At 39.3% G+C, this 26,372-nt stretch overlaps 1 protein-coding gene across 1 annotated transcript in view; it reads right to left on the bottom strand.

The window, feature by feature from the left end:
- Nucleotides 1-26,372, bottom strand: part of LOC127379184 (pyruvate carboxylase, mitochondrial) — a 282,379-nt gene that overhangs the window by 126,893 nt on the left and 129,114 nt on the right. The window contains exon 12 of the mRNA XM_051428466.1: nt 21,415-21,597. Within this exon, the coding sequence (XP_051284426.1) occupies nt 21,415-21,597 (183 nt within the window). The remainder of the gene's footprint in view (nt 1-21,414; nt 21,598-26,372) is intronic.

The raw sequence follows: 26,372 nt of genomic DNA, 5'->3' as shown, positions 1-26,372 counted from the left end.
ATTCATGAATTAAATGTGGAGTTTTCTCTTTTGTTGTACAATTTTAATGACCAGATTTAAGGGAAAATAAGAAAGATAGTACATATGTATGTAAATGCATTTTTTTTTTTACATGATCCATTTCTTCAAGTGTACAGCAAGCAACAGTTTGACCTGGATTTTATTTTTTTTTTTTGCATGATTTGCCCTCAATTTCAATCTCATATGCGTCACTACAGAGGCACTTGCATCTTGCCAGTCCTCTCCCCATTCTGTCGTGGCCTCTCAGTCGCTTCTCTCCATCTTTCTGTTTATCCAATTTCTGTCCCTATTTTGCTCCTTCCGTACTCGCTCCCGATGGCCCTATGATTGTTTGAAGTAGTTTCCTCTCCTTCCCTCTTTCCCCTCAATCTCTTTCACCTCTGCCAACTTCTTTCGTTTAACTTGTTTTCTGCTGCAACTGCAACATCACCTCACTGACAGGCTCTCTTGAAAAACTTGAGCAAGTTTCATTCTCTGCTTCTCCACAATGTCTGTTCTGTTCACCCCTCTACCTCTCCATCACTCATGTTTCTTTCATTCTCCCCATTTCCTTTCAGTATGGCTCTATCTTGTTTTGCCTCACCTATTTTTTTACTGACATCTCTTCTTTTTCATATTTTGTCCCAGATGTCATTTTGCGTTTTCTATCCTTTTCTTACTTCACCGCAGGGCCACTCCTGCTCATCATTACCTCTTTGAACATCCCGCCCACTGCCCGTCTCTTCTTAACTTTTCCCCCAGAAAAAGGAATAAAACGGGAGCTTCCTGCCCTCTTTTCATCATTTTCCACTCCTCATTCTCTCTTTTTGTTCTCCGTGTGGCGATGATACCACCTACTACTCGGACTCATCATCCCTGCGGGCTCCCTTAAGACTCCTGATCAGAAGGAGGGAGTGATATTTTGTAACTCTTCTCATCATGATGTTCTGAGGTTTCTTTTCTGAGAGGGTGACAGTAGGAGATCTTAGTGTGTGGGCATGGGGTGTGAGAGACAGAGTAAGAGAGACAGTTACAGTGGGGTGTTGCCTGTCAGGCTTTCTGGCTGTTTTCTAGAGAGCAAGCAGCAGGGGAGGACAAGAATAGGGAGCAAGAAAGGAGAGCAAAAGAGGAGAAAGGATGAGAAAGACAATGTAAAAGAGGATGCAAAAGATAGATCTAAAGAAAGTTCTAAAATAGCAAAGAAGAAAGGAAAAAAGACAATTACTTGCTGATTTGGGCAACTGTAATGAAATGATGGAATTTTTAGACCGTCAGCATTTCTAGTGTTTATCTAACACAATCTCCATAAAAAGGCTTATATATTTAACATCACTAGCTAAATTACTGCTGCCAGCATGCATGCTCACTCTGAGCTCTGCAAATAAATAGAATTCTATACAAGCAGCTTACATTTGCCTTTTGTGGCTGCTCAATTAGGGAGGTTACAACCCCACAAATCCACTCCAATCTCTGAAGCAACACTATTACTATATGTCTAGTTTTTGTTTGTGTGCTGCTACTGGATGCTTGAATTTCCCTCGGGATAAATAAAGTATATCTATCTATCATCCATCATTTACCATCACTAAAAGCCTAGGAGAGTTGCATGTAAATTTCCCAAATACCTATGCCCAACTAGTTACCAACAGCCACACAAATGTTTCAACAACTCTCTCAGTGCTACGACACTCCTTTTTTTTTTTGCTGAGGGAACAAATGATTGTCATACGCCATAATTTAGCTGCAAAATATGACAGCGAATATGATCCACAACTTACATTTACAACTGGGACCCACCCAGTCACCAAGGTTCCTCAAATATACAGACAGGAGTGAATTTGGTTTTGAGCACTCAGCTTAACAGCCATTGGGAATCTCAGCTGAGCTATAATAGGGACTAACAGCTGAGAGAAGGTCCCTTAGCTTTTCAGTTGACAGCAGCAGCAAGTAAGCAATTTAACCTTGCTCCTTATCTAGCCATGCCTAAAGGCCAAATACTCTGGGACATTATTACTATGAAATATTCACAGTGTTTTGCTGCTAGTGGATATTTCGGACTTTGGTGCGTTGCTGCAGTAAATGCACTGCCATTTTCTTAGTGGAATCTATTCAAAGTTTGGTTTAACTTGGAGGAAAGTAGAACTGAGTCAGAAAAAGATACAGGAGCTGAAATGAGATTGAGATACTATGTTTGTATTTTCAGTTTATGGACTGTTTGTTAGCCAAATGGGTGCTCGTTTATCATCATCATGAGTGTAATGTCTGAAAACATTACAACAGAAAAGCCTGCACACTGGAAATGGGTCTCTCTGAAGTTTCATCATCAATGTTTTGACCCAACAGAGGTCTTCATTAAGTGAAATTAAATTTGTTGGATGGGTTTTAACATGGGACCCAAATGGCCAGCAGCAGCTCAGTATTCAGTACATGATTATCTCAGCCTATCAATCAATCATTGATTAATGACCACACAACCAAGGTGGTAGGTAAGCAGCATTGAGTAACATCAAACAGGCAGACATGCAGATATCAACATCACATAAGACACAATGACTGGCACGGTAGGAGTTACAGGGGTTAAGTGCAGATACATATGTCAAATGAAGGAAAAGATCCCATAAATAGAGTACATACATAGTATGTTTATCAAGAACTAATTAGATTTGAAATACAGTCCAACTTTAACATGTAATATATTCATTAATGTAAGATTTCTGTGTTGTACAAAATTGCAATAGACATTCTACACTAAAGCAACTTTGCAGATGTTTGAGGAAAACTTAAACATAAAAAGCAAAGCATTTTCCTTCACAATAAAAAAAGGTGAAAATATATTTTAGGGTCTTATCGGTTGACAATAGGCTGTCATTCATGTCTCTAGAGGTGAGGGCTGTATATACAATATCTGCAGCTATGTGGGTTGCATATTGTCATCTGTTGCATCTTAAGCCGCAGCTTAGCTTGTGGTTGTTTAAGATCAAAGGGCTGTCAAACATCCGCAGCATTGAGACTACAAGGGGAACATTGAAGCTTGAACAATGTCCCATTGCTTGCCAGCACCAGCACAGATACTGAAGAAAATGTATTATTTCCATGAAAAATTCAGAGTTTAACTGCATACAGAGATGTCAGACTTTGGCACATTGCTCAGCACTGTGCTCATAGCACTCTTTTCAAAGAAGTACACCACTTGCTACAATAAAACAGTTTGCTATGTGAGGAAAATATCTACTCAACTTGGAACTTTTTCAGTTTGTCACAATAAAATTATGGAGGTCTCCTGCTATCAACTATAAACGTATGCCAAATATTGGCTTAAGCGTCTGCAACCACAGACTCTGTGAAAACAAAAAAAGACGCAAAAAAAAGGAACAATAAAAATGCCACTGAGAGGGAAACAAATGTTTGATGCTGCGATCCTCCCTGAAAACATGCTGCACAGCCTTCTATCACCAAACACATCCATTAGCAATTCAAAAAAGATTGAATTTTAAGAAGTCATTGATCACTATTTGAGTGAACTCTAAAGCTATACAAAAACAATTTTTGGATCACTGGTTTTATTTTAGAAAAACAAAAATGACACCAGTAGCAGAAAGCTATTTGTCAATGATGACTCAGCAAATAAATAATGAATCATAAAGTGATTTTGCAGTGATCTTGTGCATTCTTAGTTATATTATGAAAAGACTGGCTTGCATGTGATAAAGACCCCAACATAATTTAAAGCACTCAGAGTTTAGGCCAGTCACCTACAGGAACAATAACTGATTAGTCTCTAAAATCTATGCAAGGTTCAATAAAAGGTCATGTTTAATCAGTGGCATATTGTGTGCCATCGCTTGTACAAGATATGAATAATGAAATATTTATCCTGTAACTGAAAACAGATGCCACAGCTTGCTCCAATCTGTGGAATGCATAACAGACCTCCAATCGACAACACAATGCTCACACTTTTAGGAGAGCAAAGACTTCTCTTGTTAGTGATTTCTGACTTTAGCACAAGACATCTCATAGACTAAGATTTCAAATCCCCCCCCCCAGAGGGAATTAATCCCTTACATTACAGTTTTTGTGCAACCTAAGAAACACCAAATAAAACTTCACGATTAATCCCACCTACAAAGCTTTCCATTGTCATAAAAAAGGCAGCAACACTGCCTTTGCCACCTACACACACTGCAGTCAAGTTGCATTTGTCAGTAAAACATAAGCCTTTTGTTGAAAGTAAAACAGCGAGCTTCAACCCTAGCATGTCACTCGCTTACGGGTCTACTGCTAGTAATTCCATAATTAATAGTGCAATCCACAAGTGCAGTGAACTGCAGGTCATTAAACATCTGCAGGGCATTTCATTCGATAAAAGGACAGCAACAAGGTCCCATACACACTCTTCACCTTCGTAACCTTGCAAGCGCTGATGTACGCCCACAAAACCGTTGACCCTGCCCCTTCTGTGTACTTGGGGTTTGCTCCTGCAGGATTTGAACAATGCCATTATTGAATCTTACTGAATATAATTGAACCCTCCAACAACAAAATGGCCACTCAAAGGTGGTTGTGCTGCACAAGTGTGAAACCATCCAGAAAAGTGTATATACACACACAAGCAAATAGAAGGATAGCAAAACTACAAACACAAATGAAGAGGTGCAACATGCCAACGTGTGACACGTGTCAGCCAAACACAAAGGTCGACCACCCATCCACTCCCCTGGAAACCCACGCTCACTCACGCACACAAAATTGGAGGTCTATGTACATCGCAATAGCAAGCAAAACTTGTCATAAAGTAAGTAACTTATCTCCTTTCAAGAGCAGAATGTGCTTCACAAAAGAAAACAGTCAACAGCATAAATACACAGGAAGAATATACTATTTCTATAAAAATAAAGAAGAAAAGCAATTCTAATTTTTACATTTAATAAAAAGCAATCAAGGAAAAGAGTAATGGTGATATTTAACAGAAACAAGAGAGGCAAAGAAAGAACAAAACAGAACTAAATAATACCTGGAAATACTGCTAAAGACTGACAGAACAATAACATGAGAATATGGAAAAGCAAAGAAAAACAGCAGGGTGACAGTTTAATTGCACAGACCTTTATCTGCAAGCACACAGTCACCATTATGGTATTTCATGTGTATTTTAAATAGAATAAACCCCAACAGTATCACCAACACAGCGCTGCACACCACCCAAATATCACTGCTTGACCAATTTCATTACACAGTCCACCACTATGCTGGGATGCTCATTGTAGTCTTAGAAGTCCTGACTGAACATAATTTTCCCCATAAAGAGCCTCAAAGGAACGAACAAAAAAAGAGAATTTGTACTGAGGACCTTTAACTGTGTCTACAATATCCTGCCTCCTCTAAAGCTTTTACAGGCCACACTGTTGCTTCCGCTGTGTGGTCTAGTCTGTCTCCAAATCACTCTGTCTGGCAGCTCATAACATATTACAATGTCTCAGGAATACAGGGTGATTTATTATGTGCCATCAATATTGTGATATAACAAGTCAATATCATCTGGGATTTGGTTATTGTCATACCGAGTTAAATCTCAAAAGTTGTCCCTTCCAGGGGACTTTTAAGTATTTGAGTTTAATTGCAAAGTGTGATTTTCTTCTTGTTAGTCTAGTAATGGTTTCTCAAGTGAATTTTCAGCAAATGTAATCTTACAATGCAATATATTGGTAAGATACACAACAACAGACTGTGATAATAGCACTAAAAACACAACAAAAATGTGCCTTACAAAACTGTACAGCAGGACTTTTTCATCTATTCCCTACATCGTCACAGTAAATCTGAGTGGTAACAGTGAAAGATTGTTAAGGTTGCAGAAAGGTGTGCTGGTGACATTCAGGAACTAATTGCGTATAATGACATAAGCTAAATATCATAATATTGTGACATGGTTTCATATGTGTGCAGTACAGTAACTGATGCAAGAAATATTATGTTGTTTTACTCAACAGCTACACAGAGTGATCAGTCAAATAAGTGGTCCCAAGTGTGGTCCTGGTAGTGCATTTGTTATTCCATACTACTCCTACATGAAAAGCATTGTCTGCTTTTCCAGATGGGAGACGCAAAGAGGATTGGATAAAAAGGCAGGTGAGGAAGACAAAAAAGTAGATGAAACAAAGTAGAGGTTGCAGTTAACACTCATCTCCTGTCCCCACTGTCTCTCTTCTTGCTCTCCTCAGTTGAAAGCATTTGTTTTCTCAGCAGCAGCACTGAGCATTAAGCTCAAATTCATCGTCGACTTAAAACGGGACAAATCCCTTTATTCTCTCGCAAGAACACACTCTTGCACACATGCGGGCACAGAGACATGGAAACACACACCTTATTACTTAAATCTTTGAGAATAAAAAGTCTGGATTCTCTAAACAATCCTCCCTCGCTTTTCTATCGATCTGAACATTATTTATGCATCCTCTCTTGCACTCCTGCTGTCTTTCACTCAGCCCCTCCCTCGATGCATTTTCTTCCATAGCAGGAGCCACATTACAGAGAGAAATGCAAACTGCCAATCCTATCTTATCACAGAAAAACACAGATAAGAAAATGCCATTTTGCCTTTAGAGATATCGTAAATCCATCTTCATTTCCAATCAGAACTTTACCACCTGGGCTTTATCTTATTTTTTTGGGACTGTCATCAAAAGGCTGAACACAACAAACATTATTCTACTTTTTAATGTTTGTAGTGAGAGGTGGTGGAGAATGGGAGCCTGCACCTGATTCTGTTTTAATTGACAATTAATGAATCCAGACATTAGCCGATCCAAACACCTGGCTAAGGGCAAGCCTTAATTAAACTCATTAGAATTAGAAAAGAGACTTTTGTTCTCAATCAGTCATTAAAGCAGCCAAAACACAAGGCAGTCTCCCAAAGCTCGCTCTCTCTCTCTCTCTCTCTCTCTCTCTCTCTCTCTCCTCTGTCTCTCTTTTAAAATCTGCAGCCAACCCTCTTAATAGCACTCTTTACCTTGTTTTCCTTTCTTTTTCATGTTGCTGCTTTTTTCCTTTATTTCCCCATTTTGCTTTATTTTCTCTCATTACTAACGAATGGATTTGTTTTTTTAAATGCTGTCCAAGTACCTCAAACAATTACCCTGTTTTCCATTAGTAAATAAGTTCAACCAGGGAACAATTAATCTATTAACTCTTTGGACATTGTCTAATGCTGGCCTTTTAATGACCAAAATAATAATCTAACACCACAGAGACGATCCACAGAATGAGACTGTGGTTTGCACATTGTGTTTGTGTGGTGTCTGGTTTTATTGAACACCAGAACAGCGTGCGTGTCACGGTGTCTATGAGTTAATCCAGATGGAAATGCCTTGTTTGATTTGCTGAAATATTAAACAGCCCGTGGCAAAGCTAATCAACAGATGAGCATCTTTCTGAAGTCTCTAGCAAAGAAATCTTTGGTTATTCAGGCAGAACAGTTGATTCTTGATGAATATATCAGGCACACTGTATTTGTTTTCCCAAACTGCCACACATCGGAGTCTAATGTTGCCTGGGCCAAAAAATACACAGTCTGTTCAGATATTCAAAGTCCAGCACTGCTACCAGATTCACTGATTTAATTAGATCATATCAATCCTTTTAAATTATATTTTTCCAGTCTGCTGACAGGAGAGAAAAGTACTTATCCAATTATCTCTGTAAGGATGATTTTAGTCTTTTGACAGACAGCTGTGAGTAAAATGGTCCGAGATATCATTTTTTTTGGCAGAAGCTGTCGTGTTCTGCCAAAAAAAATGATATCTCGGACCATTTTCGGGGGAACATTTTCCATTTCGTGTTTTATGTATTTACCTGATGCTCTTATCAAGAGCCACTTAGAGTGAAGGCAGTGGTAGAATAAGCTTCAGTTCCTAGATCGCCAACATTACTAGAAAAATGATTTTTTTAAATGGTGGTGGAGGGGAGACTTTTTTTTTTTAAAGTTAAAAGCAAATTAGAGTGAGCTGAGATGGAAGATGTGGTGAGAGAATATGTTTTATTGAGAGAAGGTGATTTGAGGTACTTCTTGAAGGAATGAGTTTTCAGCTTATAACTGAGGATGGGGAATGACTCTGCCTTTCTAACCAGTGGCAAAGTCATTCCACCTTTTGCCTTTTTGTGCTGATTCATTGTGGCCCACAGGCCCCCAGTGTGTAAAAATCCCTGAAATTCATAATTGTAAATAATTCCATGCCAAAACTCTGTGCTACAATGCCATATTTCCTTTAACATAGCCGCTTCTTCCTGGAGCCTTGGAGGAATCTACTAGCTTTTCAGCAAATAAGTTCTTTGATCAAGGCACTACTGTGTGAAAAGCAGACTAACTCATTTCCTCTACTCAAAAAAGCACATTTGCACAGCAGGCAACATAAAACCAAAGCAACTATACTGTAGAATACATTACTATAGATACAGACATTTTTCTATAGGGGCGTCCTGATAGTTCTGGATACCCCTTTGCATCTCTGGAAGCATCAACATTGGGCTGAATTCTCTACTTGTCTCTAGTGTCTACTTTCTAACGTTTAATGACAGAATTGCAAGACATTTGTTGACGCACTATTATGACATTTGCTAAGCATGTTCATACTCCCGCATAAGGTAGCATCTGTAGTGGCATCCTAAAGTCAGACTCTACATATTCACCATGACTATGCTCTAAAAACAGCAAATTTATTAGCATCTTGTCTCGTCCAACGCTTTTAGATTGTAAGCTCAATGAATAATAATAATAACCCAGTTTCCCTCTGGGGATTAATAACGTCTATCTATCTATCTATAATGCAGCCTTAAGATGCAGGGCTTTAGATATTTAGTCTTGCTTTTTTTCTTTCCCTCTCTCCATCCCTATCGATCTACTAGCAGTCTAGACTTTGTGATGAAATGCCACTCTGAAAGGCTTTGTCCAAGACAGCTGTAAACATGTCACCTTTGCTGGCCTTCTGGCTCTGTAGGGCCTCAACAAGGCCTTTGTAAATGTCTCAACTGGAGGGCTGTTAAGGGCAAGGCTAGTTTTACGACCAACAAGAACATTACACACGACTTTGGCTCAAAACTTACAACCAAGTGTACCTAAACTTCTCTTTCCTCTTTTCCCCTCTAACGTGTTTACAACTGTAGAGTAAGGCTGGACTGCCCTATAATTCTAAATGTGTATACATGCCTGTGCATGCATACTCACTGTAATTTGGAAGAAGGGTAATTGTACTGTGGCTCTGAGCTTGGCACTTAGCACTGTCTGGAGTAGAAGGAGGAACAACAGAAAGACCAAGTAGAAGAGAGAAGGATGTGCTTGTAGAGGTAAGTGAGAGATTTCAGAGAATGTACTGATGAACTGTGCTTAACAGTTAGAAAAGCATACATCATTTAGCCTTACGAGCAAAAACAGACACTTTCAGATGCCGGAGAGTGCAGGCTTGTAATGGAATTTTTTATTAGGGAGAGCACAGTGAGAGCAGGTACACCTCAGGCTCAGTCTGGGGGAAAAAAACTTTAGCATTAAAACTGTCAGTGCTACTGGGTTGCCAGATGTTGCAACGGAAACAAGCAAACCCAGCTGTCAAATAACCGGCAGAACTCATAAGGAGGTATGATGGCATTTTTAGAGTAAAAAAGACCTCCAGCTCCAGTATTCCTGGTACATAAAAAAGAGTGAACTGCTCTACTTTTAATGAGCAAAATTGGCACCTCTGACAGATCAGATTTGCCTCCAAGGTTTGCATGCATTTTTAAGACATTTTTAAAAAACAGATGCATTCACAGGTGTAGTCATCACATTTTACTGCACATAACAATAAACTAGTGCTGCATTTAACGCTGCCCTCAAGATGAACTGTTTGGAAAGCATTTCATTCCTTTTGAGAGTGTGACTGGAATAATCAGGCGACCAGCCATCGATCGAGTTCTGCGCTCCATTACGGCCGTTCAATTAGACATGAAAATGCCTGAGAAAAGAATGGAGGCCCCCGGGACGAGGACTGCAAGACAGATGAACGGCTACCACAGTTCAAATTGTGCTACAACGATTGTGCTGCTACGGAAAAATCTTAACTTGTGTTCACACTGAGCTAAATGATTAACAAGCCACTGGTAGTTTATAAGATTTCAACATTTCTGCTTCAATAAAAAGCAAGGTGAGAGCAATTTAAAGCTTCCCTGTTCTCTAATGTTCTCTATCTGATTTGTTTATCTTCAATTGAAGCAATCTTGAGTGACCCAAGACACCAGGATGAGCGAGGATACCAAAGTCCAGTTCTGAAAGAACTTAAATATTACGGATTATTCCTACATGGTACAAAAATGTACAACTGTGTTTGTTGTTCAACCTTTCATATGAGAATGGGATTGTGTGTTAATTGACTTGTAGGCAGATTGCATTAAAGTTTGTGTGCGTTTGTGGGTGGGTAATAGATGATTAAGCCCTAAAACCTTCCTGAGTATGTGTGTGTGTGTGTGTGTGTGTGTGTGTGTGTGTGAGAGTGAGTATTAGAACACATCAATTAATCAGTGTGTGTACCGACCCTTAATTAAAAACTCCCACTTCCCCCTGGACCCTACTCCTGTGTGCATGTGTGTGTGGAAGTACATCTGCATTTGTATGCACGTCACTGCAGCTGAACCTCAATATTCATGACTGTGCACCACCTCTCACACTCAAAGCCACGTTCAACTGTGGTGTATTTTCACTTTTAAAAAACATTTCCTGCTGTGATTTCAGAAACAGGTAATCAACAGTTTTGACTGCCCCAGGTAGCTGTAGAGGCTCTGCTGGCCATAAAGTGACAGCATACTGTAGATATAAACGTAATTAATGCACCATTAACCTGCATTCAGTCCTTTGTGTCAAAAAAATTTCAAGAGTAAATTGTTCTCCTGACTAAGCCTGCGGTCCATGTCTTTTCTGGAAGTTCACTGGTCATTAACTCTTCGATTTAGGAACCTGTTAATGTTCAATCAATTTGTGCTTCAAGGCAACATGCCAGAGAGGATTACCAATAGAAATAACATGTTCTGTCCATATGTTGACTGCATTCCATCTCTACAGGGGCTGTGTATGCTCTGCCGCCTACTCCTAATCAGAGCCTTTGATTGCTCTCTTTCATCTCTTTCATTTGTACTTGCTGCCTACACCTACACTTTTGAATTTTGTTGCAATTTCTCATTCTTTCTCAGCCACGGCTTTCCCGGCCATTCAAGGTGTGATGTTGGAAAGTAATTCACCAGCAACAGCCAGAGTAATTTTTCATTCCCCCGCCTACATTCGTATTTTTTTTGTTATCCCATTTAAATGAACTTAGCATGGACAATTACATATTGTTGTAAGTAAAAAGGAAGTGAACTGCAGTTGACCCGAACCTTTGACGCCATGACAGATAGCATGTCTCTTAGGAAAGTGCATTACTCAACCAACTAATCAGATTTCACACCTTCAGCAAGGTCATTGCCTTATTTTCACCACTTCTCCTACCTTGTTTCCAACTCTCACTCACAAATTACTATTCACACAGACGTCCAGACTGGGCACTGGGGGGGCTCGAGAGAGAGTGTGTGTGTTTTTTTTTCATGTGCACGTAACTAAACACAAGCAGTGATGTTGCAGCACAAAGGACGACAGATTGAAAGACCAGGACAAAGGGGGGGAAGAAGAAATGAAAAGGGAAGAAGTAAAGATGAGGACAGATGGAAAAGATGTAGAGAAAGAGAAACCAAGAAAGGGATTTCTTCTTTCAATATGCAGGAAACTGAACCAACTGTCAAAAAGGAGATTTTTCTAGTGATATTCATGCATCTTATTCCTGCATTTGTTTTTACTTTTCTCTTCACATCTACCTGTTTTGGTGTCAATTCTGAATTGGGGCATTTACAGAATACCCTGTACTTTAAGTTTTGGCAGACTGTTGAGTGACAATAACAGAATGGAAATGCCAAAATCAAGTGTGAAAAAAATAAATTCCAAAAAGGTTTTGAATTTATGAACAAATTAGGACATGTGTCAGAGGAAAAAGGCAGACATTATCTGTATCCAGAGCAGGAACCTTCCTTGTATTAACACTGACAAACTAGCAACTGTTCAGTTTTCTTCTCCAGCATTATCCAACATCCTCTTTTCTCCATTCCTTCCACCTCCGTTTCCTTCTTCCCTCTCCGCATCCCACCCTGTCCTCTTCCTCTCCCCCTTCGCTTCGTCACAGCTGATTTCCAGCCATTTAATCCTGATTACAGCATCAATGTCCCAGTTGACACCATCCAGCTCAAACTTGCTGTGCGTACATGTGTGCATTCGACAGTGTGATGCTTATTCTGGCTATAAACACATCTGTCTTGTGTCAGTCGTTTCATTAGCCATTAGACATTGGGTTGTGTTGACATGTCGTTTTAGCGAATGTGCGTGTTTGCTACGTGATAGCCGACTCTTAAGCTGGAGTGGCAGTTTTATTCGGTAAGTCGTGTTTGTGTGAAAATACTTGCTTGTGTGAGATTGTTTTCCCCATAAAACAGCTGTTTTTCCTCAGAGATTGTTTGTGCATTGTGTGAATAGCTTAGTGCTCAGTGGCTGAGTACTACTAAGCTCAATACTCTGTCATCTTAACAACTGCACCCTTTTTCTTATCCTCTTTTCACCTGCCAAAACATTTCTGCCCAAAGTTCTGAAACATCTTTTAAGAACACCACCTCTTCCAATTATAAGGTTGAACTGAAACAGAAGAAATCAGAATGTTTATTTAATTTAATTTTTTTTTTTTTTGCCACGAAATTCACCCTTAATTTATGGGAAGGGTGATCTTTTGGAAAACATTGCTAAAGTTAGCAAGTTAAACTAACTTCATCTTTCCAAGTAATATACTCACTTGTATAATGGGTCCCTCCTACATGTTAAAATTCATAAAGGGACGGGACAGCCTAAATCAGTAAGCGTTTTGTACCAACGTTTGTAGGCTAAAGGGCTATGAAGTGCTCCAATCAACAGTGCAATATGGCAGTTGACAGTCCTCTAGCAAGCCAGTTCTCATATGTCAGTCAACCAATGAAAAGGTTAGACACCGTTTCCACATTTATGTCCAAAATAGATTTGATCCTTTTTTTAAACAATGGACAAATACACAGTCTTAGTGCATCAAAGAGTAAGGAGAATACAGATGTCCACTTGGCTTTACAATAAAAAAGGCGTAGTCAACATTATGTGAACACGATGTACCGTGTAAAGCAACTCAATAAAATGTGAATACGATCATGTTTTATATTTTATGGTAAGTTTTGAAGTTGCAGTTTGTGATATTAATGTCATGTATTATTGTCATGGATTGGCTTATACATTGGATTATGCTTGAAGCTGTTCCTTTTACTTTGTCCACCCCTGTGCTGTACATCGAGGCAACAAGGACGCCTTTCATCTCACACAAAAGACAAAAATCTGCCCATTTAAGTTTACAGCTGGTAGAAGCGGTGAAGCTGCAAGTAGACGGCAAAAGAAAAACAGGTCACTTATTGTTAAGGGACAAGAAACTGCTTATTAAAATTAATCACGAAAGATACTTTTTTGCATTTTGTACCACAGTGCATCTTTTCTGTGTTAATATAGGAGTAGTCATGCAGTACATAAACCTGTCAGTGCAGGATAAAAAGCTAAGACTTCTCCTGAGTGCATGTGAAATTTTAATGCCGTTAAGGCCTTAAATTTAGACAATTTACATCAGACTTTGTTTGGTCTCCTCAGAGTTTTTAGGAGTCGGCTTGCCTCTCTGCTCATACCAATAAACAAGTGGTAAACAAGCCTGCCTGTCATTTCTCTGGATTTCATCCTGTCCTTTTTATTTTCCATCAATGTCAACTGCTAGTCTCTCATATCTTTGTTTCCTTTTCCTACTACACACTAATTTCACCCTTGTGTCACCATTGCCTCGCCTTCTACTCCTCCATTCATCGCTCCGTCAGTCAGTTTAAACCTTCACTGATTTATGCACTCTCACTATCGCCATTTGCATTTGCATGTTCTTGATCTTTTATTCAATTTCCTGAAATGAGGCTTTTCCAGGACTGGTATTTGTACTACAAAAGTGTGCATGTAGAGGTAGTGCACACACAAACATACAGTCACTTTAGACACACACACACTGATAATTACAAGACTGTTCATGTGATTAACTACCGTGCAAGTGGTTGTTTAGAGGTGTGAAATGAAGAAGAGATAGACCAGAGATAACCCAGCCCCCAGAGACACATATTAGCGTGTCATCTTGTGTGAGTGTGTATATGCCTACGTGTGACAAAAAGTGTGTGTGTTAGTGTGTGTATGTGTGTGTTGTCAAAGCGTGTCTGAACCTCTTATTCTCCCACTGATAAGTCAGAGATGAGATGGATTTCCCGTCTCTTCTCTCCTCTTTGCAAATGCTGAGTGAGTGATCCTGGATCAGTGCTTCTGCCTACTCCTCCATGGAACATGATACAAAGGTCATAGGAGGTTAACTCCAGATCAGAGAGAAGAAGGGTTCATCCTGTTACTACTGTACGTTAACACTGATCTTGCTGTGACTAAAGTGATGGGACTGGTGAGGGGGCAACAATACAGATTATGGCTAGATTATTAGCTGGATAAACAAAGTAAATGAGCAAGTAAACTAGATTTTCTCCAGTGATCCTAATTGATTTTCTGCAAGATGTTGATGTAGAGTCTAGTGACTCAGGGATTCTGTTGTGGATGTTGCTTGTGAAAACCCTGAAAAGCTATTTGTTGGTCAGTGACCTTTCGCTATGGGATGAATGACATTGATGTTTACAACTCGGCGCAATTGACCTCATTCACACTACATTTTCTTAGTTTCTCATGTTCATTGGAAGAAAAATAAAGAGAAAAATAAAGGCTGTGATTCATTAAATATGTACAAACCACTAATTCATTTTTATTTATTTATAGTTTTGTGATTTACATTTGAGCTTAATTTGATTGTAAGCGGCCTTCTGTGCTTAAACAGTAACTGTTGATTTTAACATTCATTACAATTTATTCATCTCAAAAATAGCTATAAAAACAGCTAACGAGATCTGAAAAACAGACTGCAGGTATAAAAAATTGAGATCAAGATGGAAAAAAAGGCCGACCATGGGAAAACACATGTAACCAAGTCAGCGAACCGTTAACGGGAGGCTCAGAGATCTGAAAACAAGAGATACACATGAGAGAACTAGAAGACAACTTTGCTCATGAAGGGAGACAGAGGTCAAACTGGTGAAGAGGTGGAGGAGCATGACAGAAGAGAAGAAAAAAAAAACACTTGTTTATTTGGCAAGTAGAGACAGAAATGAAAATAGCTTGTGTATGAGAAAAGAGTAAGACATGACAGGACAGGCACTGGGATATGGAGTGCTTGGCCAGACAGTCTGCCCTGACACAGGTTAACAAGGACACATACACACTTGAGACCAGATAAACAGGGAGTGTGTGTGTGTGTGTGTGTGTGTGTGTGTGTGTGTGTGTGTGTGTGTGTGTGTGTGTGTGTGTGTGTGTGTGTGTGTGTGTGTGTGGCAACAAATACTCAAGCTGAGGATGGATTACTGATGTCCTGTCCAAATTTTGCTGTGTCAATACTACGCTATCTTAGCGTCACAAAATGAGGAAAAACTGAATCTGCTGAACGTGGCAATGACCAGCTCCACGGATAACTGCGCAGAGTGCCGTCATATAGAATCACAGTAGCCCATCCATTATCTACAAAGAAAATGTCTTACAAACACAGTTTTTTTATATAATGAATTCCAGCTGTACACATATATTTTGCTAGGCTAAACAAACAAATAAACATAGAGATTAGTTTAAATTGTTTAGCAGGAAGCAGTGAGACAGTACAGTAAGAACATTTTTCTCCATTAAAATGAACTTGTGTCTAGTCAAAGCCCCTCTGACCTGGTCCAAAAGACAGATCAAAATTCATGCGACTCTTGATTAATCATGTATTACAGAGGTGCTAAGTAAAGAAAAAAATAGAGATCTTACTCTCTCACATAAATGAAGAGAAGTAACCGAATGAAAAACTATTCCATGATCTGAAGATGGGGACTAGCCTCTGATCTGGTAGGCTATACTGAAGTGAAACATGACAAAGATTCTTCAGAGAGCTTCTCTAGATGGATATCATCACCAACCCACACACACACACACACACACACACACACACACACACACACACACACACACACACACACACACACACACACACACACACACACACACACACACACACACACACACACACACACACACACAGGTGGGTGCAACAACCTCATACTCTCACTCTTACAGATTAGGTGTAAAGATGAACAGCAGTGAAACCACACTGCCCGAAGCAAAGCCCCCGGTGTCACAAAAATGACATCTAAAGAAATACACTGGAAGACAGACAGACAGACAGACTTAGAAACCTACAGTCTCACATACAAATGTCTCAATTTGTTGACTTCTCCACCAAACTGGACAGAATATTGAGTCTGTTAAGGGAGTGCTGTGAGGAGAAACATCTCTTTCTGTTCTTTTTTTCATTTGTCTTTCTCCATATTTCCATAGTCCAGGAATAATCTGCTCACATCTACATGTGTTCACAAACAAACCAACAACAAACCATCAACCTGTGTGATGATAGGTACAGGACGGATGATCATGTACTTGCACTGACATGATGCACTTGTAGTATGTGTATAATTCAGGGAGGAGATAAAGGTCCTCCTGTGCCCAATCAAGAACTGGTAGCCTACTTTTCAGATTTGCTGCTCGAAACTCTTTCATTCTGCTTTAATGATGGGTCGTTTAGGGGAAGCTATACAAAAGCAGCCTTCTAATTTCTTGTCTGCAAATTCGTCGGTTAAAAAAACAACTGTTGCTGGCAGACCAGATCAGCTCCAGCTAGCTAGTAATCAAGCTAATGTTTGCTCCATTAATTGGTTGAAAATGCCGTCTATGGATGACGTTTTCTACCTAAGATGTCTCAAATACACAGTTGATGGCTACATACATGATATTGTGTTAAAGGAAAAAAATCCTCTTTCTTCTTACTTTTAAAATGTAGAGCAGTGTTAGTAGTTTTCTAATGTCTTGTTACAGTTGCAAACAGATTGGGTGAGCAATTTAGCGAATGGCCAATTCGAAGGAAAGGGTATTTCTAAAGAACAGTGAAGTTGGGTTTTTGTGATTTAATGCTGTTGAAAAAGAAAATTAAAAAAAACTGTTTAAGAATCATGACTTGTTTAGGTTGTCACTATAAAAAATGGAAATGCACAGACATTATTCAGTCTTCAACACTTCTCTTATATTTAACCGGCAATATGCAGACTCAAACATGACAGCCACAGGTGTACTGGTCTCTATGGGCTGTACCACCTGCCGGTGTTTTATGTTACACTCTCTTCATCTTGATTGCCCTTTTGCCGTTGTCCTTCTGCTTCTCTATCTATCTTTCCCCTGCTTCCGCATGTCCTGTCCCTTTCCTGTCCATCACTTTCCCCTCTCTCTCTTTTTGCTGCTGGAATGTGTGGCATTTTACCGCTTAGCACACGGCTCATCTATTGCACAAGCACACTCACAAATGTGCACACGTACACAACAATGCTCAGAGACATGCACACATACACAGCGGCAGGAGGTAAACAGAGCTTCCTGAAAGGCCAAACATAATACCACACAACTGAGGAAAGCAGCATGTTGTCAAGCATCAACAAAGTAACTCAAACTTTGGTGAATTCAGTTTTTAAACTTGAATTTAAAGGTTACTATACTTAACATTCTGAGGGGCTTTCATGTCTATAGAAGCCCCCAGACAGTTACCTGAAAAGCAGTACTGTTCCCACAAAAAATGTTAAGGGGTTATGTTATATCTCTGCGAGCAAACTAAAGAATGAATAGGGTTTGGATTTATTGCCAACACTCTTGCTACTTACTTGTGACATTCCAGTACAACAACTCTCTCCAAAGCTACCGCTCAGAAATCAAGGAAACAAACCACAATCCTTGTTCTAGACAACATTTTTATTGGCCACCTTTGCCACAAGTGCCTTCTCATAGGTCCAGAAACATGAATTTCACTGGATCCTCAAGACTCAATTTAGCCAACTATTTATGCTACTAGATATCAGCTAAATGAAATTAATTAGAACAGAAAACACAGTCTGGGAATTGAGGGATGACTCACTGACTGACGTTGTCAAACTGACATCACATCTCAAACTTCTAACTTCAGCAAAAACTTTTTAATAGCAGTAGAAAACCAAGAATAGTATAGTATAATCCAGGTTCTCAGGAAGCAAAAGCCATCTGGGATTCACTGCATAAAGCTAATCAGTGACAGATTAAAACCTGATGCCAGATGGATGCAGTTAACTAGCTGTTCAGATCCTGAGCTATAATTGTGTGTTAAATGTGTGTTATATGTAATGTGGGTTTTTCAAGCTGGCATGGATGATTTCATGCACCAATATTGAAACAGGAGAAGACAAGGAAGGTGGATGGATAAAAAGTTTGTTTATCAGCGACAAGAGAATGCATCAAATGGTGGTTTGGCCATCAAGGACAAAGGGAGCACAAAGATTCCTTGCAAGGATACTACACCAGAACAATTCTCTACAATAATTAAACTTAAAAACACTGGGGAAATTAGCAAATGTGTCTTATTGGTCACACAGGCAAAGTGAAGTACAGAATCTATGACGATGTGCAAAAACAAAAAAGTCTCTGTGTATACTTTGATGTCACTGTCTCCCACACAAGTTGTTGGCAAGGACACAAGTACTTGGATTTGTTTTAACTCTAGGACATTAAACCCATGCAGCCCACTCTAAACAACTTTGAATTCAGTGATGTCAGAATAAAAGACAAACCAGACATGGTGCTTAAATTTCAAGTCTTTGACAAGAGGTGCCATGGTTTCAGTCTGCCACCAGCAATCTTAGGAGAAACATGCTTAATATAAGACCTTGTAACAGTTATCAGGTGTTCTTTACATCAGTGTACTGTTGTCTGCTGTTCTCAGTGCAGTACAAAGCTTTTGTACTAGGTTGCTGGTGCAGAATAGAAAGTACTCGGATCAGCACATGCTATCCACATTTTTTTCCATTTTTTCCTTACCAAAAAGAACACAAAACCATTTTTACACTGAGAAACAGCCGCTGTCGTCGTACAGAATGATTTCAGTTGCAGCCACTACAGGAAAGGCACATTAGGTTGACTTTCTAGAGTGTGTTTACATAATCTACAGAGGCGAGGACAAAGGACAGTGTCCACAAGCCCATTAATTCTTAGCTAACATCAAACACTTTCTCACTCTATCAGAAGAGAAAATTAATCTATTAAATCTGTGCTGACAGTTTGTAAAGTGCACTCCAAGTTAAATGAGAAAGTAGAGTTGAGAAGACCAATTTGACTTGCAATTTCACCTCATCATGACTAATTCAAAACACAGACTGAAGAATTACTACAACTGAGCTGATAGAATTTTCTGTTCCACCAGCTACAGCAATCCCTTTATCCTCATGGACCTGATTTTCATCTCACTGTGGATAGGAAACTGTGTATTGAAAAGTCTTTATTAGGAATAACCCCTTGAGATGTACCATCTCCTCTTCAAGGGGGTCTTCAAGGGTAGTATGAAATACAACAAAGCAAATGTTAACCAATTCAACATGTAATTGATTTGAAATGTGTGTACTGAATCATCTGACATTCTACACCTATAAACCTTAATTATCTTCACACACTGGCTACTAATGCCTACACACACAATTGAATAATGTGTTCTTGATCTATGGATGTCAAGTCACACATTAATTTACATAGTTATTGCAAAGAAGTAGGACATGACGTTCTTTTCTCTAATTGCATTGCTAATTTTCTCAGTCTGCTAACTGATTTACAAAGAAAACCTTTTTCAAAGTCATTTATGGCGTTTCAGCTTTTAATTGACTATACTTGTTTTAGCTACAACCAAAGTGTACAGAATGTGAAATGATTGATTTAAGTGATTTTTCAGCTTACCAACATTTCTACACAGCAAAAACAATAACAACTCCACTGCTTAGAAGACTTGTTTACCTTCACGCTTGATAATTGACATACCTTGCTTCACCTTGAAATGAAACCACTGAATACAGTAATGAATCTGTGTGTACATCACTCATGGTTAATCCATAGTCTACAACAAAATCATCACAGACCTTGGCTGCCCAATGCAGCTTACACTTGTAGCTTGATTAATAGCTCAACACACCTTTCACCTCAACGTGCAGAGCAAAAAGAGGCACATGTTGAGAGCTCCCTGCATGGGTTACTTCAGACTCATCCAGACAGCAAAATCATAATTTTTAATTGCAGGGTGAAAATCAAAAGATGCAAATGTGCAAATTACATGTGTGTAAACGAGGAGAATGCTGAGATCAAAATGATAACCAGAGAGATCTGCATTAATGTCGATTCATTGCTTCTTTCTCATCCAACTCAAAATGTGAACTGGCTTCAAACAAAACGTCAGCCACCTGTTAAAGCTGAATGTGAAGTGACAAAGAATCCAACTCGGATCTTTGTACAGAGACTCTGGGCAGCTTTTTCTGTTTATGGATACAAATACAAAACATTGAAAATAAACCCAGTTAAAAAGGTGCAGGAGACGTGATGCAATTCATTACATCATTCTCTCAAATGACTGGTACATGAACAAAGCAAGCAGCTCATTACTTTTAATTACCTTCTGCCTCCTTTGTCTGCTAATACTGGCTTTTGCTGACACTGCTGCTGTCTGTCAACAAGCGTTTGCACCTGGTAATAATGTTTAGCACTCCCTTAAACTAAACACCTCTGCCCTCTTGCACGGCGGTATCAGGCAGCTTTAGACGCTGACAGAGTATATTTTCAGTCTGAAAACCAAGAAATTACGATAACAGAGCATGTAATCTGGTCACACAGAGATGTAAGGAGTGTTCAAGATCGCTGCGGTGTCACTTCACAGTAACTTGTAACAATTGTTGTCTACAGTTGGTTCAAGAAATAGAAACCTTCTCTCTCTCACTCTTTCAGTTAGTTTTAACTGCATCACACTATCAACAATGTAAGACTGCCTTGAATAGTTCAAGATGGGTTCCTTCATAGCAGACAGAGAACACCATCATGTACATCTCACATCATTTTCTCATGTCAAACATTCAGGCTCTATGACAATTGCCTTCTTTTCAGCTTGAAAACAAAGCATTTTGACAGTATCCACCAAGTTTTCCATCAGCTCCAGAGCCCGGTTATCATTTCCTCACCCCACAAGAAACAATCAGTACTTTAAATGCCAATAAAAGCAGGAAAAAGCTGCACACTAGGCACCAGCGTTGTCAAGCTCATGTGGCTGAATGTCCTACCTTGACTCCTCGCACTCTGAACTCGGCCAGGGCTCGGCTCATCTTGGAAGAGGCTGTCTGCAAGTCTTTCCCACTGGCTATGACTTTAACCAGCAGGGAGTCATAGTGGGGGGAAATGATAGCACCCTGGAAGGCAGAAGCACTGTCCAGACGGATGCCCATGCCTTCGCCGCTTCGGAAGACCTGGCAGAAACAGGACAGGGAAGCGAACAGTGAAGGACTTTGTATAACAGAACAATGTCTTTATCTGGGTTGTTATTGATTTGATATAGAAATGAAATCTGAGAATAAGAAAATAAACAGCAAAAATACAGTTAACATTGTGAAGAAAAAGTCTGCAAATTACAATGAAATTTATTTAATTTGAGTTAATTAACATCAAGTGTGGAGGCAGAGCCATGTACAAATAGTAAGAATGCTATACAGTACTTCTGTGTTGCCTTTGTTAAGGTGGATTTCAAAAACATTTTGTCATGTATACACTTTTCTAGTATTTCTTGAGACATTTCTCAAATGTTCTATTGCATCAGAACAAATAAGTTACAGTAGTTGTTTCAGCTATGCAAAGGTAAGGCTGGATAATAAAAAATTCCTATCATATCATATCGGAATAATAACCAGTATACTGATTCATCCAGTATATTGCCTAGCACAAAGGGCTATTATTGTATCACCTTACAAGGTCCAGTAATTTTAGGTTTTTTTATTTTTTCCTTTCCACACACCTGTTTGCAGGAAATATTTTTATAATATTTGTGTCTTCCTCAGTAATCAGTTTTTAGAAGTATTACAGTATTTAGGAAACAATAAGTGATAGCAACCCACTGTCAGTTCAACATTTCAGTTCAGCACTGCAGGATTTTTCATTCCTTACTTGTTCTATTATCTCAACATTGTTCACAGCATTTCTTAGACTGTAATGTGGACGATTACAAACGCAAAGCATGTCTGTCCCTACAATGTAAGCGCAGATTAAGCCGCACTTGGAATGCGATGACAGACGGACATACAAGAGGAGCAAAATAAGGAGATGAGAGGGGAGAAAACAAGCATGAGATGAGTTAGAGATGGAAAGGCTGGACGGTTTCAAACCACTTGGCAAGAGAGCAGAGAGGAAGGAGAGGAGATGTGAAGAGGAGAGTGAGGACTGTCCAACACTACAACATATGGAGCCCCTCGAGGGCTGGAAGAGAAAGACGAGTAGAAATTATAATTATAACAATGTTGTGCCACACTGATGATATGCCGGTAATATTTTCAGACAATGTAGATGTGCAGAGCTGCCAACATTTATGACCAACAATATTTTTTCATTATCCTTTTGCTCTTTACAACTCACCATTTTACCTAGAGTGATTTTGCCCTCATTCTTTAAAGCAATTTTGTTCATCTCCAATTGCTCGGAATGATCAAAATACTGTATAATTGCCTCCATAAAGCATGTTAGCAAAAAATGTGCTTCAATATTACTGCATGATGACAAAGGGCTTATGTTATAAGAGCCAAAGTAAATGGACCACCCATACTCAGGCTGCTGTAAAACCATGTTATACTCTAGTGCTACAGTAGATGTCATTAACAGAAGAATGCTAAAGCATGAGGCAAAAGGAACACACACACACGCACGCACGCATGCACGCACACACACGCACGCACGCACACACACGCACACGCACGCAAACACACGCAAACACACGCAAACACAACACTTGTAGGAGAGCAACAGCAGGGAAGCATCAGATGTCAAATTGCTGTTACAATTTACACATCAATACATCTTAACATCAAGCTGAATGCTGAATTACGGCTATGAGTGGACATTAATGTATTTTTCAATTTGGATTTAATATTTCAAAGTATGGCTTATTCAAAGAAATATCCCGCACCAAGGAGGAGTTCTGATCTTTTTCAGCATAAAATGGAGACCAAGTTGAAAGGGACTGCCTACATAAAGCTGTAAATGTATGAGATGCTGAAGCAGAGGAAATTGTCACAAGTACTGCTGCCCACGCACACTGCCTCTACATCTGTGCAATATGCAGTTTCAAGGCTCAAAGCCCCAATTTCCAGGTTGAGATTTTCATAAAGCCTGGCACTTCCCTTTGATTTTAAAAGCTTGAGGCTGGTCATCAGCACTTCAAGTGTCACTGAAGTAGATCTCAAGTTCCACACTCACACTTTCTGATGTGCATGTGCAGAACTCTACAAACTGTTAAAAAAATATAGATTTACATTCTAAAATAGGTTTTATATTTGAGAAATATGATTAAAATTACAAAAAGATTGCCGTCTGCGCCATTTATTATTTAGCAAGCTTCAACAGCTGTGCACTCACAAAAAGTTTCCAGAGGACAGAATAAGTTTTGTAAATATTGACTGACACTTTTCTGGTGGGAACAATAAAATATTTGAATGCCACCCTGATATCTACAGGAGGGCCTTTTCCCACCACTATGAGGATAATGGAATATTGTCTGCATGATTGCCACACATTATTATGGACAATATATAAACAGTAAAAAATAATGACTTCCTCCAGACAGATTCACAAAAATTGGGCAACAGAAATTAAATATTTTACTCAAGCACACAAAGCAGAGACATAGGTGATTTCTGCAGCTACCAGAACAAACTAAAAGAGTTTAAAGTTGAACACTAAAACATGCCTTTTGAAAATGAGGGTTTTAAATAAATCTGACATGAGAAAACTGGAAGTTAGGTAATAAAAACAGGACTGTTAAAAAGAAAGGAAAGCATTTGCGTATAATCGATCGATTTCTCATTTTTGGATTTGTAGCCAACTCTCGGGCACTTTGTTTCCACAGTAGTGTTGAGGCAGTTGCCCCCCTCTGTGCCAAAGCCCATGGGAAAATATACACTGTGTTTACTTTTTCTCTCTATTCATTAAATCTTTCCTTACTGTGAACAAACCGCATTTTAAAATTGTTCTCGGCCACCCCATTAAGACTGCAGGCCAAGCATATACAGAAGACCGATGCAGCTGCTAGTGTTGACTGCTGTGTTAAAGTGACTGACTGGCTGTCCGATGGCTGCCAGGGCTTTCCTTTGCACATTGTTATTTAATATCAAACTGCTACATCCCCAGGCGGGTGGGAGGGAGTATACGGTAACATTAAACGTTTCTCACATTGAGACTGATGCTGCTCTTAGCTTTGACTTATTCAGTCAGTACATCCACACAAGCAGACTGAGGATCAAGTCTATTTTCAGCAACATCCTATTAATAATCACACAGTCTGGGCATTAACTAGGCAACAACAACTTGAAGTGATAAAGAAGGAGCAGGATCAGTTATTAGTTCAAAGGCTCATCTGTTCCCTGACATCCTGGCCTTTGTTGTTGTCGTCTCGCTGTTGCAGTAAAGTTTTAGAAACCATTAGGGCCACCCAACAGCCTCTTATACAGTTTCACATCTGGGAGCTGTCCACACCAACTAGGAATCTGTCGACTGATTGGGTGCCAATCTGTATCGGCCAAAACTCATTAAAACTGACCTGATTGGTGGTCTTGAGACTATTTCTGTAAAGCCCCATGGGGTGATTGTGCTTGAGATGCTGTCTGTATGTTTTGTGATTACATGCTGCAAACTAACAGTCTAACAGACACAAACAGACAATTAGAGGATTATTTTGTGGATGTATCAGAGTTGCGAAAATGCACAGTGTAAGCCAGCGTGTCATAATCTGATTTTAAAGAGTTGCACGGCTACTTCTCTGACAGCAACAAACACACAACATAGGGCTTGTAATTCAACAAGTGTATGGTTGTGTTCCCATGGCAAGGCCAGATGTTTAGTGACAACGGCAATTGCTATGTTGTCTCCTGGTTGGCATTTTCACCAGGTGTGAGAGTCAGATGTGCTTTCTAATCTGATTGCTCAAGCTGCTCTATGATTACTCTAAAAACCCATACACGAGAAGAAGAAAAAGTATCTAGGATTTTAGGGGCACAATAAATAGAATTTGTATGCAAGTTTTCCTGTGATGCTACTCAAACGTGTGATATAATCGAAAGAAAGTAGTAGTATCAGTCATCATAGGCCTGATAGGCAGGGGCAGATTTGGAAGGGTGGCATTCCTGGCCACCGTAGCTGCCACACTAGTTCGGTGTAAAATGCTGTCAAATTTAACACATTCATTTAGATTAATTCTAAAAATAAATGTGTTAAATGGATATTTATTTAATGATATGGCCACATTTTAGACTAAGTGATATGCTTAAGTTAAATGAAAAGAGACATGTATTTGGAAAATGTCTGAAGATGTGGAAATAAAACAATTTATTGATTTCTAATGCCACCTTTAGATATTTCTAATGCTTTGCCAATGCACCACAATACTGTTATTATATTTTTGAGTTCAGATATTTTCATTTTGGTGCTTTCTAAACAAATATTGATATATTTGATCTTTCTGCCACCCCATAAAGTCTCCATAGCAGCCTCTTACCACCCCATGAATATTTTTCTATATCCACCCCTGCATTTTGTAATGCAACACTGACCTGAACACTGAAGCAAGATTGCCAAGTCTTAGTGAACTGGATCCAGACAAAGAAACAACAATATAGTAAATAAATCTGCATGAATGTAAATACGTTAAAAATGCATTCAACAGCAATGAGCCAGGCAGACATAAATAAATACATTTGCACACACAAACATCCACACAGAAAACATTTTGAGCCCTTAAACACGAACCAATATTGTTCTAAATCAAATTCCTAACAGTAAACAATCTTGTCCTACTCGTGTCAGGAGACTAATCAAACATGCAGCAAGACAGATGTTTGCCGTTACACTTTACTGCACAAACATGTATATGGGATATGTGGTTGGACTGGAACCCGCAAAACTAGCTCAGTGGAGCCTCAGTTATTGGAACCACTCAGATGGAGGTTGTTTTGCAGAGAAAAACAAATAAAAAAAATAACACTGA

Source organism: Dicentrarchus labrax, unplaced genomic scaffold (assembly GCF_905237075.1).
Source record: "Dicentrarchus labrax unplaced genomic scaffold, dlabrax2021, whole genome shotgun sequence".
Taxonomy (NCBI): domain Eukaryota; kingdom Metazoa; phylum Chordata; class Actinopteri; family Moronidae; genus Dicentrarchus; species Dicentrarchus labrax.
Note: the sequence above shows the minus strand (reverse complement) of the source record. Positions and strands in the feature narration are given on the sequence as shown.